The sequence below is a fragment of the Myripristis murdjan genome, chromosome 17 (assembly GCF_902150065.1).
Source record: "Myripristis murdjan chromosome 17, fMyrMur1.1, whole genome shotgun sequence".
NCBI lineage: Eukaryota > Metazoa > Chordata > Actinopteri > Holocentriformes > Holocentridae > Myripristis > Myripristis murdjan.
Genome location: NC_043996.1, coordinates 9,619,485 through 9,632,884, shown reverse-complemented (window position 1 = coordinate 9,632,884; position 13,400 = coordinate 9,619,485). Strand labels below are relative to the sequence as shown.

The 13,400-nt window shown below is 42.1% G+C and overlaps 1 protein-coding gene across 7 annotated transcripts in view; it reads right to left on the bottom strand.

Annotated features, from left to right (window-relative positions):
• Nucleotides 1-13,400, bottom strand: part of map4l (microtubule associated protein 4 like) — a 221,665-nt gene that overhangs the window by 24,355 nt on the left and 183,910 nt on the right. For 3 of the 7 annotated variants that reach the window (XM_030074003.1, XM_030074006.1, XM_030074004.1), the window contains exons 1-3: nt 11,589-13,378; nt 2,976-3,370; nt 301-498 (exon numbers count right to left, since the gene is read on the bottom strand). In XM_030074003.1, coding sequence (XP_029929863.1) covers nt 301-498; nt 2,976-3,370; nt 11,589-13,233 — 2,238 coding nt within the window. In that variant the 5' untranslated portion in view covers nt 13,234-13,378. Of the gene's footprint in view, nt 1-300; nt 499-2,975; nt 3,374-11,588; nt 13,379-13,400 lie in introns of those variants that run through there. The other 4 variants (XM_030074008.1, XM_030074010.1, XM_030074009.1 and 1 more) reach the window with 3 other exon arrangements.

Genomic DNA, 13,400 nt, shown 5'->3' with positions numbered 1-13,400 from the left:
ATATAATAATGTTAATGAAATGTTTGCTATCTCAAAGCAAGGTTTGTGTTGGCGTTTTGGCAACAGTGTAAATATTGATGTAGCAATTTTCAAATTTATTACAAATGAATATCCCCCTTAAATATTGATTATTGTTGTTGTATCAGCACTAAAAAATGAATATCGGTCAGTCCCTAACTGTGACTGCAGAGCAGAAGTTTGGGGTGGTCACTGCTATCAGAATTCATATTCAACCATGCAGACATACTACCTTTTAAACCTTCAAATGCATCTGTCTGTATCTGCGTGTGTAATACTCACCTTGGCAGCCTTGCTGGAGCCGATTGCCGGTGGCGACCGCTTAGTGGCGGTGGGAGTGGTTGCCTTGGTTACAGGGCTTTTTTTATTGGCTGAGGCTGTGGTGGGGGAGGGGCGTTTGGCTGAGTTGGCCTCGCCATTGGTGGAAAGGGTAGATGGGCGGGATTTGGCTGAGTTTGGTTTGGTTGACCCCACGTCAGGCTGGTGATAATGTCATAAAAGCAAGCCACAATGACACAAGAAGGAAAGAAGGTGAGAAAGTGAGAAAGTGTGAGCAAGTAAGAGTGAGAGAAAAAACAGGAGGAGGACAGGAGAAATGAAGAGTAAAATAGACAGAAATCAAGCCACAGAGAAAGTGAAGGAGAGAAAACAAGACAAAAGAAGAGGAAGGAGAAAGAGAAAGGGAAAGAAAATGCAGGGACGGGATCACTGATAGCATGGCAGCGTGATATGGCAGCACAGCTGGCAACCATATGACAGAAAACTATTAAGACAGATAGGTCATAAATTATAATACTAAATTATGAATTTATAATCGAGTTAGGCAGATAGGCTGTGAGCAGTAAATTATGAAATTATAAGCTTCAATTTGAGATTAAATGAGCAGCAGTCTAAGGGCTCTGTTTCTGTGATTCATTGGTGCATGGCACAGGTACTCAGGACAAATGATGTTTGGTGTCCAATGGAGTTCAGTGCACCTGAATCAGGGTGAGCTTGGAAAGACACACCACCAGTAGGGCCACTAGGGCCTGAGAAATCGCTTCTTTTCCTTCCTGTTGAAAGTAGTGTGTTCCACACATAGGCGATCTAATGATTTGTTGATAGGGAGCAGATCCAAGTAAGTAAGTTTAGCCCAAGAGGAAGCTGATGTCCATGGGTATGAGGTGCAGCATCATCACAAGAAAATATATGGCACCTTAAAGCACTGCAAAAACTCAAAATCTTGCCAAGAATATTTGTCTTATTTCTAGTTAAAATATCTCATTACACTTAAAATAAGACATGATCACCTAAGAAATAACTTGTTTTCACTTGTTTCAAGTCAATTTTCACTTGAAAATTTGTCAATTGAAAATTGACTTGAAAATTGACTTGAAACAAGTGAAAATTTTGACTAGAAATAAGACAAATATTCTTGGTAAGATTTTGAGTTTTTGCAGTGAGGACGAGATGTTTTGTATGTTTAGCATAATATCCATAAACTGCATATACTTCACATCTCTGTTAATGTTCTCAAAAAGAAACAGTCATATTTTGGAAGTTCGATATCATTTTTCCTGCCTTTTATCCCCCAATAGGTTTCCATTCATTCCACCATGATATGAAAATGAACTTTCAGCGACTTCATCGCAGTTCAACAGTTTGAAACTTTCAGAGACTGCAGCAGCTCTGGTGTGTTTTGATGATTTGAAACTGGATAGAGTGAAACTGTCTCTCTGCAGGAAAACAGTCCCCAGGGAAACGTTTGCTTTACACAGCCAATTATCAGTTCTGTGGTTTATGAATGGCAATGACTTGTCAGCGGCAGAGGCAGAACATTCTCAGGTGGGTGTTTTAACCAAAAATTCATATTTGAAAATTGAAATGTTAAATGAGGGTGAATTGTTGAAAACAGGCCAAACATTTAAAAATTGCGGGTATGGTCCTTCAAATTCAACTCCACTGGGAGGAGATAACACTTACGGTTCCTGTGTTGCTGTGGACGTGGGAGAACCACTGCCCCATGCAGGCAACAGCTGAGTGAAATTAGAGCCACACAGAAGTGACCCTCAGGGAATCATTCACGAGCCGGTCCCTGACATTTATGCCTCCACCAACCCGACAGTTGTGTGTTGGATGGTCACTGTGTGTACAAGGTTAGATATATGGGCACAGAGCAGTGAGCGTGCCTTGCACCACATGCCTTGGACCTGGTCTGAACAACTGATGATGCAAGAGCAAATCTTCTCAATCCTTGACAGCAAAATTGCACTGCGCTGCTTGTTTGCGACTGACACCCCCCCTCTGTGCCCTGTCCTCCCCTTCATGTTTGCAGCGAGTCACAAGAATATGTGCCAAATGGGTGCAGGCGAGGAAAAACACCACCTGAGTTCGCCCGACCATGTACCGCTACAAAAACAGAGCCCATAAAGCAGCATGTGAAAAACAGGCATTGTCTCTAATGCCACAAGCACACAAACACAGAAACATAAACCCACAAACACACATATACATTCATACATACAGATACATACACATACAAACACATACAGATACAGACAGACAGCAGACAGACAGACAGGCGCACAGACAGACACACACACACACATTGAGAGAAAACAGCAGAGGAAGCAGCAGAAGCAGCATGCTGACCAAGGTGAATGATGTCCTTGTCAGTGCACATTATTTCTGCAATCAGTTTGTTTATTCTCTGTGCATGTATGTGTGTGTTTGTGTGTGTGTGTGTATGTGTGTGTGTGTGTGTGTGTTAGATTTCTACTCACATTTTAAGCACGTAAGTATGTGTTAATTGTCTTGCTCAAGGACATTTCAAGAGCACGCAAAGCTGTTGCTGTTTAGCTGAAATCCAACCTTTTACTTTTTGGTGACACAACTGTCTTTGTAACCACTAGTCACTGTCTGAGCGTGTGTGTGTGTGTGTGTTTGCGTGTGTCTGTGTGTGTGTGTGTCTAACCCACCTTGCTCTTGCTGTCAGGACTGGCCAGATTCTTGCTGCCGTTGCCTGTAGGAGACTTTGCTGTTCCCTTCCCTCCCTTCTCTTCCTTCTCTTCCTTCTCTTCCTTCTTCTCGCTCGCCTTCTTCTCCTCCTCCTTCTTGTTATCTTTGTCGGCCTTCTCTGGCTTGTCCACCTTCTCCTCCTTCTCGCTCGCCTTGTTGTTGTTGTTCTTCTCTGCGTTCATCTTCTCCGTCTTTTCCTCGTCTTTAAGGATCTTCTCAGACTTCAGGGTCTTCTCCTGGCCGTTGTCCTTCTTCTGCTGCTCCTCTTTCTCCTTCTTGTCGAAGGTGTCAATCTTCTCCGTCTTGCTGGACATGCTGTCCGTCTTCTCCTGCTTGTCCTTGTTGTCAGATTTCACTGGGGGAGAGGCAGTGTCATTGTTAGCATCATAGCCTCTTTTACCAAACACAGCATGGTAAAGCACGCTCCTCTCCTCAACAAAGGCACGACTGTAAAACTTCTGGGATGTGACATACTGTTGCTATTGTTTTCAAATCTTGCATCTGCAATTTAGATGCTTTATATTTTCTTAACCCAAATTGAAAGTTGACATGCATGCATTGTGCACATTACTTCCAGAATTTGTACGTAAATAGATTAGGCCTCATGTTTTTAAATTTGCAACCTGTACTAAAGCATTTGCAAATATGTAAAAAAAAAAAAAAAAAAAAAAAAGCAACCTAAATCTGTAACCTGACTCTCATAAATACCTTGAAATTTATGGTTGCATATCAATATTTTTGAGTATCTATAAATCAACCTTTACATACTGAGAAAAAACACATATAGACATGACTAAAATTCCAGATGTGGCTTGCTGCTCACATGTACAACTGGACACCAACAAATTTAGATTTTAGGAAAACATCTGACACAAATAGGATACAAGATTTTGCATCTTTTTTTGACTATCCACTCAGAAAACAGTTTGTTCTGAATACAGTAATTTAAACATGAAGTTTTATGACTGAAAGTGGCTTATTTTTCTTAGGTCTTGAAATTGAGGAAACGTGATAACAACTCTTTTCCTCTTTTTTTCCTGTTTCTTCCTGTTTCCATTATAATGATTTAAATACTACTACTACTACTAATACTACTACTACTACTGCTACTAATAATGATGATGATGATGATAAAATTCCACCTAGAAAAACTTATGGAAATAAATGTTATAAACCGGTAGTTTTCAATGTGGGGTCCTTGAGGGGCTTCCAGGACGTCCTTAGCAAAATGAATAGAGTAGTGTTGTTGTTTCAATGCAGAAACTGTTTGAGGAATCACTTAAAATTTTCTTCTTTCTGGTTTAATCTCACCATGATTTCAGTGTTCAAGTATTACATCTAAACAATTTAACACAACATCTAAACAAATTTTCTTGCCTTTATGAAACATGGGGAAAAATATGACTGGCAAATTAGAAAAAAAAAAAAAAAAACATTTAACACAAACCACAATATCCCTTTATATAAGGGTCCTTAAAGGGCAAAATCTCTTCTAATGGGAATCCGCAGATTACTGGAAGTCAACTTGGCCATAAATGTCGGGAGAGAGAGAGAGAGAGAGGGGAGAGAGAGAGAGAGAGAGGATAAAGAAGTAAAGGCACAGGCAGAGAGGTGGAGGGTGAGGATCAAGCACAACACAGAAACATGAGAAGAGGAAAGGGCAGATGGAGACAGAAGGGGTTCAGAGACGATGATGATGATGGGGTTAGAACAGGAAGAGCGACAAGGCCAGCAGGGTGGATGGGTTGGGGGCAGAAACAGAGACAGAGGGGCACATTGTTGCCACCAAGACAGCTCTTACATAACAGTGACACAGGACAGGCCTGGTTATGCTCTGCCCTAATGTCCCCTTACTTCCCTCTCTGCTGATGACAAGTACTTAGTGATAATCTCCTCTCAAACGACGCCTATATGTGCCGCTATCCCTGATAATTAAGCAAGTTAAAAACAAAAAAAGCACAAACAGGGTAACTTGATAACTTAAGTCACCTTCAAACAGAATAAATTATGTTAGTCTAAAAAGTGGTTTCTAAAACAGCTTGGAGCCCAGATGAGACAAAGGCTGTGTATAAAGAGAATTCTGGACTTCACTTATTTACAAAAAGGGAGACAAAAAATGCATTATTACTGTATGAACTGTTTATAGCCGTAATTATATATTTAGAATTGACCACAAAACAGCATAACAGAATTACAGTAAGATTACCACAAAATTACACAAAAAAACATTTCAAAAATTACCATATTACCAGAAATCACCCCCCCACCAAAAAACTGTAACCCCCCCAAAAACAACACAAAATGCATAAATAAATAAATAAACAATTTAATTAATTAATTAATTAATTAAGAAATGAATAAACAATCCATAAAATCGCCGCAACAAAATTTCAAATAGAGTTAAGTAAAACCTTTCAGAATAAAGGCCTGCCCAAACACTCCTGGGATTTAAACAGCTAGGCCGATTATACAAGCACCCTGGTTTCAGGTTACTTGACTGGGTTAGTCGAACTGGCGTAGAATAACCTATTTATTCTCACAGCTCATACTCTAATTATGAAAACCCTGGTTATGATGCATGGCTTACTCTAATATCAAACAGCTTACTGTGGCTGGGAATCGTCGCACTGCTTTCAGTTTTGGTTTCTGTCGTCTGCACAAACACACACAGCCTTTGCATTTGGATGTCTAAAAAACTCCTTGCTGCAGCATTGCTTACTCATCCTGCTAACCCCCACCTTAAAAGGTTTCATGCCCACCACTTCCCACTCCGTCTACATGTGTGTGTGCAGAACATCTGTTCACCTGTTCACTGTTATTTTCTCCTCTGTTCCTCTGTGTTGGTATCTGTGTTGTTAACCTACCATTTGTGTATGTTATTGTACTTCTTCCACCATTTTTTCTTTGGTTTTATCTCATGTACTTCATGTCCTGGAAAATGTATTTCAACTGTACACTGTGAGAAATGCACATAAAATAAAATATATTGCATGCAAATTTACGTACAAGCATTGTACGTAGAAACTCAGATAAAACACAAATTACTACTGCAGCCATCACTGCCTCTTTCTGTATTTGAAGGGACGTGCTTCTGATGAGCCAAACAGGGAGGTGAAATATTCTTTTAACTGATTTATTTGCTGGACCAGAGGTACTCGCAATATCAAATATTTATGTGAACATCTTAACCTGAATAAGACCTTAACCAGAGTTTGGCCAGTAGCCAGCTTACTCGGTGGAAAGAAATTTAGACATATACTTTCTGGCCCAGGAACTCAAGCTCTCCCTTGAAGCGCCTCTAAATACAAACTGTGTTCTTGCCCTCCAAATAAAAAAAGAAAACACTGGCTTGGGATCATCATCAGTGTTCTTGGTAGGTTTTGCAGTAGCCAGTTAATTGGGAAGAGCAGCCAGGGAGTCGATGGTTCATGCTCTCCCAGCAGAAATATTTTGAGAGTCCAATGCAGCCTTTTGTAAGGACTAAACAGATTTACACTACTGAGTGTGTGAAGCCATGTTGTGAGGCATATTGCATAATTTTGGAGCGTATGAATATTCTGGCCAATATCAATATTCTACAGAGCATAGTGAACTGAAGAAATAGTTTGTATGAAATTATTTTAAGGCTCAGCAAAGCTCAGCTAAATGCTTTACAGCAAGTGCACTGAAAAATCTACATATTATCATGCTATTCTACACATTATTTCTGCTCTAAGTGTTGCTGTATAAAAACTGCAGTAGATCTACAAAGAATCAGCATAGACTGTGATGGTCAAAGAGATGAGAATTTAGTTAATTCCCATGTTATTCAGTAGAGGAACTACACAGCCAGTGGTGGATCTCATTTTTTTTTTTTTTTTTTTTTTACATGGAGTGATAAAAGGGTGTCATTATGTTTTGATAGGGTGGCTTAGGGCGGTGGGGGGTGGGGTGGTTCAATAAGGCAACGTTAATGTAACTTAGTTTACTTAGATTGTAATAACATAAATAAATTTTAATAACAAGGGGTCCACAGAGATCCTCGCTACAGACAGATCACAGCACAGTGACTTCAAACTGGGACCAAGAGCTGTACTGATCACATTTAGTAACAGAATCACTAAAAGTTACACAAAGAATGATGTTAATTATATTATTTACGTTATGGCACATACTAACTACTCACTATGTGCACTGCAAAGCTACCTTCTCCTAACATTAGACTTTTGATTTCCAACCAGTGACAACATTTTATTTTTTAATGAGATTGCCCAAAACTAGGGTGGCAGCTGTGGTGGCAAGACATTTTTTAGGGAGGCAGCTGCCACCCCATGCCACCCCCTAGATCTGTTGTTGCACAACTGTGCAACAGTGTGATGCACTCAACTTCACCACTCAGTAACATAGCTTTTGGCCTACAGGTATACCAAACAACACATTAGTAATACAAAGAAGGCCACAGAAATTTACTGGAGGATAACTGAATCTCTACACCAAAGTACGGCAGAATCATTGAACAGAATGCAGAACAAGAGTCCTGCAGTCGTATATGCCACCTAAAAAGGAAAAGCTCAAGCCAAGCACAGAGCACACAACCAGCTTTGCATAGTGGGTATGATATTTTCTGTTTCCCCTGTTTGAGGCTATCATCTTAATTTTCTAAACCAGATTAATCCATTGTGCTCTGACAAAATATATACCTTCCAGTTGTTTTAAACAAACAAGAGGATGGATCAAACAAGTGTCTGTTAGCACAAGACCCAGCAGAATGGTTATGATGGCTAAATTTAAAAAAAAAAAAAAAAATGGAATTGTTATGATGACAGTGTTCCAACTTTAAAAAAATTAAATGCAACACAACTGAGAGAATGTAGTGGATATTGTGGCATTATACACCGAATTAACCAGCAGCTGCTGCTTCCTGAGGACACAGAATCACAGAAATTATAATAATAATTATTATTATCATTATTATTATATTACTGCAGCTCTATCCCAAACCAGTCAGTTTGTTTGTCATAACAGCAGTCATAGCTGTATCATTCTACCCTGTAACACCAGCAATATGAGTCATCCAACATGGCATAACTGGCTGAGAACTCAGAGCATCCACCGAATACCACGCTACAATACACAGCTACTGGCAACCAGTGATGCGTGTGTGTGTGTGTGAGAGAGAGAGACAGAGACAGAGGAAGAGGGAGAGAGAGAGTTGACTGCCATATAAACTAGAGCATGACTAACATAGAGAGACATGGAGCTGGTGCTAGGATGTTTTTTCACCACCCCAAAGCTCACACACACACACACACACACATACACACGCATGTCCATGCACACAGCAAACAAGCTGTATTAACTTCTGAACCCTATGGCTCCTGTGAGCTAGCATGATAGCTTACAGCGAGTTAAGAGAACAGACAGACTGATCAATGCATAGAGACAGTACCAATAATCCAGATGACCTTGCTTATCCATACAGTACATACAGTCAGATTACATGCTGCATTAAGGCATATTCAAATGACTTCCATACAATGTGTGTGTAATAGAAGTGTTTATTTAATTTCCATGCATATGCATTTTACCAGTATCTTCTATATTGAACTTTTATGTTGTATTTTTTGATAGTCTCTATTGACTTGGTCCTTCTTAAAACTATATCTCATTTTTTCTTTAGTAAGCATTTTTTTCCCATTGAAATTATTTATCTAAAATGTGTGTACGAAAACAAGTAATATGGAACATGAGCATTACACATTGCCAGTGGCTAAGTACTGTGTCAGGGAGCTGTATTGTGTGCTTGTGTCGGTGGCACAGCAGCTTTAATGTGTTTTCCAATGATAAATGTACAAATGTACAAGCACTGCAAGCTGCAGACTCACTGTCTACAATGTCTCTGTGCCTTAAGTATAAGATTCACATCATCGGACTTCACCTACACACACACACACACACACACACATTCATAATAACACACTGACACACGCGCACACACACACACACGCATCAGCCGATGCTCGAAATAGCTGCTCTATATTTGAATGAGTACAGTCAGAGTCAATCTCTAATCAATGTCCCAGCTTTTCCCTGTTGACAGCAGAGCACATCGAGGGATGGACAGATACACAGATACAGACGAGCTGGCAGAAAGAAAAAATATTATCAGGGAGTGGGAAAACATAAAGAAATGCATGTATGGATGGGTCCTCTTTAAACTTCCTCATTTTCAGAAACAGCATTTACTGATTGTCCTGTCAACATATGCAGCAGCTTGGAGGGCCCACTCTGGTGCACCGATAACCCACACCAAGCCCTTTCCAAAATCAAATTTATCTTTCTCTATCCATCTATCCATCTATCCATCTATCTATCTATCTATCTATCTATCTATATACAACTTTGATAATACTGTAAAGTAGGTAGATTTAACTTAAAATCGTATCATAATAAAAATGCTTTTTTAGTGTTATATATACTTCCCACGTGTGTGTGTGTGTGTGTGTGTGTGTGTGTGTGTGTGTGTGTGTGTGTGTGTGTGTATACAATGCTATATGTAACACATCATTCATACATTCATTGTAGGGGTCCTAGCAACCTCATAGTGGTGACTACAGGACATGCATAAAAAAAGACAACCAGCTGTTGATCAGTTGAAGGAAATGATGCACTGGTAGTTGGTGAAAAAGAATATGTGAGAAGTTCAACTCATTTGCCTGGGAAGCCTGAAGTACACTGCTGATAAGTATGCTGATAAGGGGAATCCAGGTAAAAGCCATTATCCCTCCCTATTCCTAGATTTTCCCTATTAATTAAATCTACACTGATAAGAAACCAGGAGACATAGATAAAGAGAAGCAGACAGAACCATTTTAAAGCTTCAGGCTGCAACTCATTACCGGGATGATGTCCTGAATATTACCTTTTACATTCAGTGTAAAGGCCTAAAGCAGATGTGCAGAAAATTGAAGAGACATTCAGTAAACAAGGACTTCATAAATGAGGTTCCATGTCACCAAAGTAGATTGTGGCACATGGCAAATATGTTTGTCTATGCTCTGCCTTGCAGCATGATGGAGTAAAACGCACATTAAAACACCTCAGACGGCTTAAATGCCTCCAGCTGAATGCAGACAAACACTGGAAGAGCTTTGTGCCACTGACCAGCAGGCCAGCATGGGTTGCATTCATTGGCCCTGCTGTGTATCTCCAATCAAATTAGCTGTGGCATCATGAAACAAAAATAACCTCTTCAATCAGCCCATATCATTACTGTGATTAATGCTCCAAACCATGCATTCATAAGATGCAGCAGCCATGCAAACCACTGTAGTTCAGCTCATTAACCTTAAGCAGACACATCAGCCATTACCAGCTATTGTCTTAATCCCTGCACCACTACAGTAAAGTGCACAGATTCACTTATGGCACTTTGGGTTATGCAAATGTGACTGAACTGAGCCAAAACACAAATGTTGTAAGCAAAGGCAAAGAGGTCATTTGTGAATGTGGATCCACTGTATGTTCTTACTACAGTAACCCCATTTCTACCCCACTCCACATTCACCCCCTCCCGACTTCATGGGTCCAAAAATTTGTGCCTGAACCAAAAAGAACCAGAAATGTACTACCGGGAACCAAACCAGACCAGTCTATTATTTTAAAGCTGGGACCTGGATCCGTGCAGAACCACGAAATCCCAAATCCAGACCCAAATCCGACCACGAGACACAGACCTGAGTGACACTGATGTGACAGCTGATTGCTATTTAATGTTGATGTTACTTTACAAGTTGTCAAAACAAAACTTTGCATGTTACCAAAGATAACATTAGTCGCCTTCTCCCCTGTGTCTGGCCATGACGCATATGATCCATCCTCCTTGGTAAATCCAGGTTTTCTGTTATTCATCTCTAGCTGATTGAAACAGAATGGCTGATTCACTAGTTATTTCAGCTTCAAGTCCGTGACAGCCGTGACACAATGTCCACTTGCTGTCACCGTTACTGTTGACAAACGCGATTTGTTTAGCATAAGCTTTCCAATTTTGTTGCATCTAGCATAATAAAGGTAACTTCAACTGTTCAGTGCTGCCCTTTAGAACTACGATAACGATGGCTCATTCACTGCCATGGCAGCCTTAGCGTCGCTATTTTGCTATCATCTGTGCTCTCCGAGGCAAGTCTGACCTCTGCTCTCTGACCCTTCACCTCCTGAGCACAGGCACTCACTCGCGCTTGGTCATTTGGTGCCACCTTGTTGCCACAGAGGCACTTTGCATTTTGCTTGGAACACATATAGCACTTCTATCATGATTAGCGGTGTCTGCTAATGTCCAGGTCTTTTCAGATCCACTGGGGTATTACATGTAATGTTAAACACACCTGGGACCCATGGCAACAGAGTGGGACCCGACCCAGACCCGACTGATTGAATAAAACATGGTTTACGAACCCGTACAGGTCTTGAGTCAGAACTCGGGTCCTCAGGGTTAGGTGAAGACCTGTAATACATACACATGCACACACACACACACACACACACACACACACACACACACACACACACACACACACACACACTCAAACACCTACCCGCAGTGTTCAGCTTGCTATCGTTGATACTGCTAATGGGAGGGACAATGGAGGGTGGGACTGGAAGTAAAACACTGGTCTCACAGCTCCCATGATGCCTCTTAGGGGGTGGAGAGGATGGCAGTACATGTGATGTCATCAGTGGCGTTGACATCATTGTTGCCATTGCGGCGGCAGCTCCCGTGCCGTCTGTGACCGTGAGTGAGCGTCGGACTGCCACATGTGGGTGGGGTGGTCTGGGTGGGTCTGCCATTAGATTTGGTACAGTGGGCACCATCACCAATGAGCCTCCCATACTGGTGGGGTATGTTTCAGCCATTACCATGGGAACAGCCAGATGTGAACAGTCAGACATGGCACGTCTCACTGCGGTTCGCTGTGGAAGTTCACCACGTTGGCCTGGTATTGTCCCTCTATTTAGCGTAGCACATGACCCCACACTCCCCTCTTCACCAGCACTTACATCCTTGTTTGGGCTGTAACTTTCAACCCCACTCTCCATTTTTCTGTTGGGTGGTAAATGTGACCCTGTTCTTCCTCTTTGGCCAAAGTCCTCTCTGAGGATGTAACTTTCCGCCCCACTCTCCCCTATGCCCTCCAACCCAATATGAGCAGTCTGGCGTACACCCGGAACTGTACTCTCAATTTCAGTACCAAGGAGTTGAGGAGATGTATTTCCACTTTGATTTCCTACAGATGGATTCATATTTTCAATTCCAACTAGGCCTGCAGTTAAATTTGCATTCTGACCTACAAATAGGCTTTCAGATGTTGAAGAAACAACTGTTTCTGCTCCATTTCCCGGACTTGATCTGAATCTTCCAGAGAAGGAGGGGCTCCATGAACTGGTTTCCCCGAGCTCTGAGGCCTGTTTCGGGGGGTGAAGGGAGACCTGGCTTTTGGCAGTGCCTGGAGGTCCCTGAATATAAAATCCATCTCTGCTGTCCATCTTCCCACAGGTCAGATTCAGGTTAGAGGGACTAGGGATTTGGTCCAAATTAATATTTGAGTTTGACTGTTGACTTTGTCCATAGTCAAGCTCTGAAATTGGCTCAGGGTCCAGTGTTGAAGCCAGAGAGGGTTTTCCGGGTGAGACAGCAGGGGAGTGCAGGTAAGAAGAGGATGAGGATGAGTATGAAGAGAGGGGGCTGCTGGGGCTTTGTCCTGCACTTCCTAATGGGACCCCTGTCCCCTCTACGCACCCTATCCTGTGACTGTCCACCCCTGCCCTCCCTCCTCTTGACCCCTCTTCCTCTATCTCCAGCATTGGCACCTTGAAGGTCAGCGTGTCTGGCATCTCGACCGGCGTCCCAGACAAGGTTCCCTGGGTGCAGCTGCGCCCCAATTTCACCCCTTCTTCTGTCAAAGTTATTTTGGACCGCCCCTGGGCAGCAATGCCAACCTGCCCCCCCGGTGCCATCTGGCCTTGGCAGTGCAGGTCGATGTGCCTCGCAGAGGCCGGCGTGGAGGGGGGTGATGGGGGGGAGGCAAGTGCCACAGGGATGTTGGCACCAGAGAGGATATTAGAAGGTTTCTGTTGCTGCTGCTGCGGTTGTTGATGATGCCCACCGGATGGTTGCCGGTACCCGCTGCTGCCATTAATGATGCCAGGCTGCTGCCAGGATGAGCCAGAGAGGAAGGACATTCTCTCTCTCTCTCTCTCGTCAGTGTCCTAAGTGTTGTTCCTTGCTTTGCTTGGTCTCTGATCGTTCTTCTTTCCTTTCTCAGTCTGGCTTGGTCTCTTCTCCTTTTCTCAGTGTTTTGCTTCTTTTGTTGTAGTAGTTTTCTCTTCAAATGTTTCTTTTTTGCCTC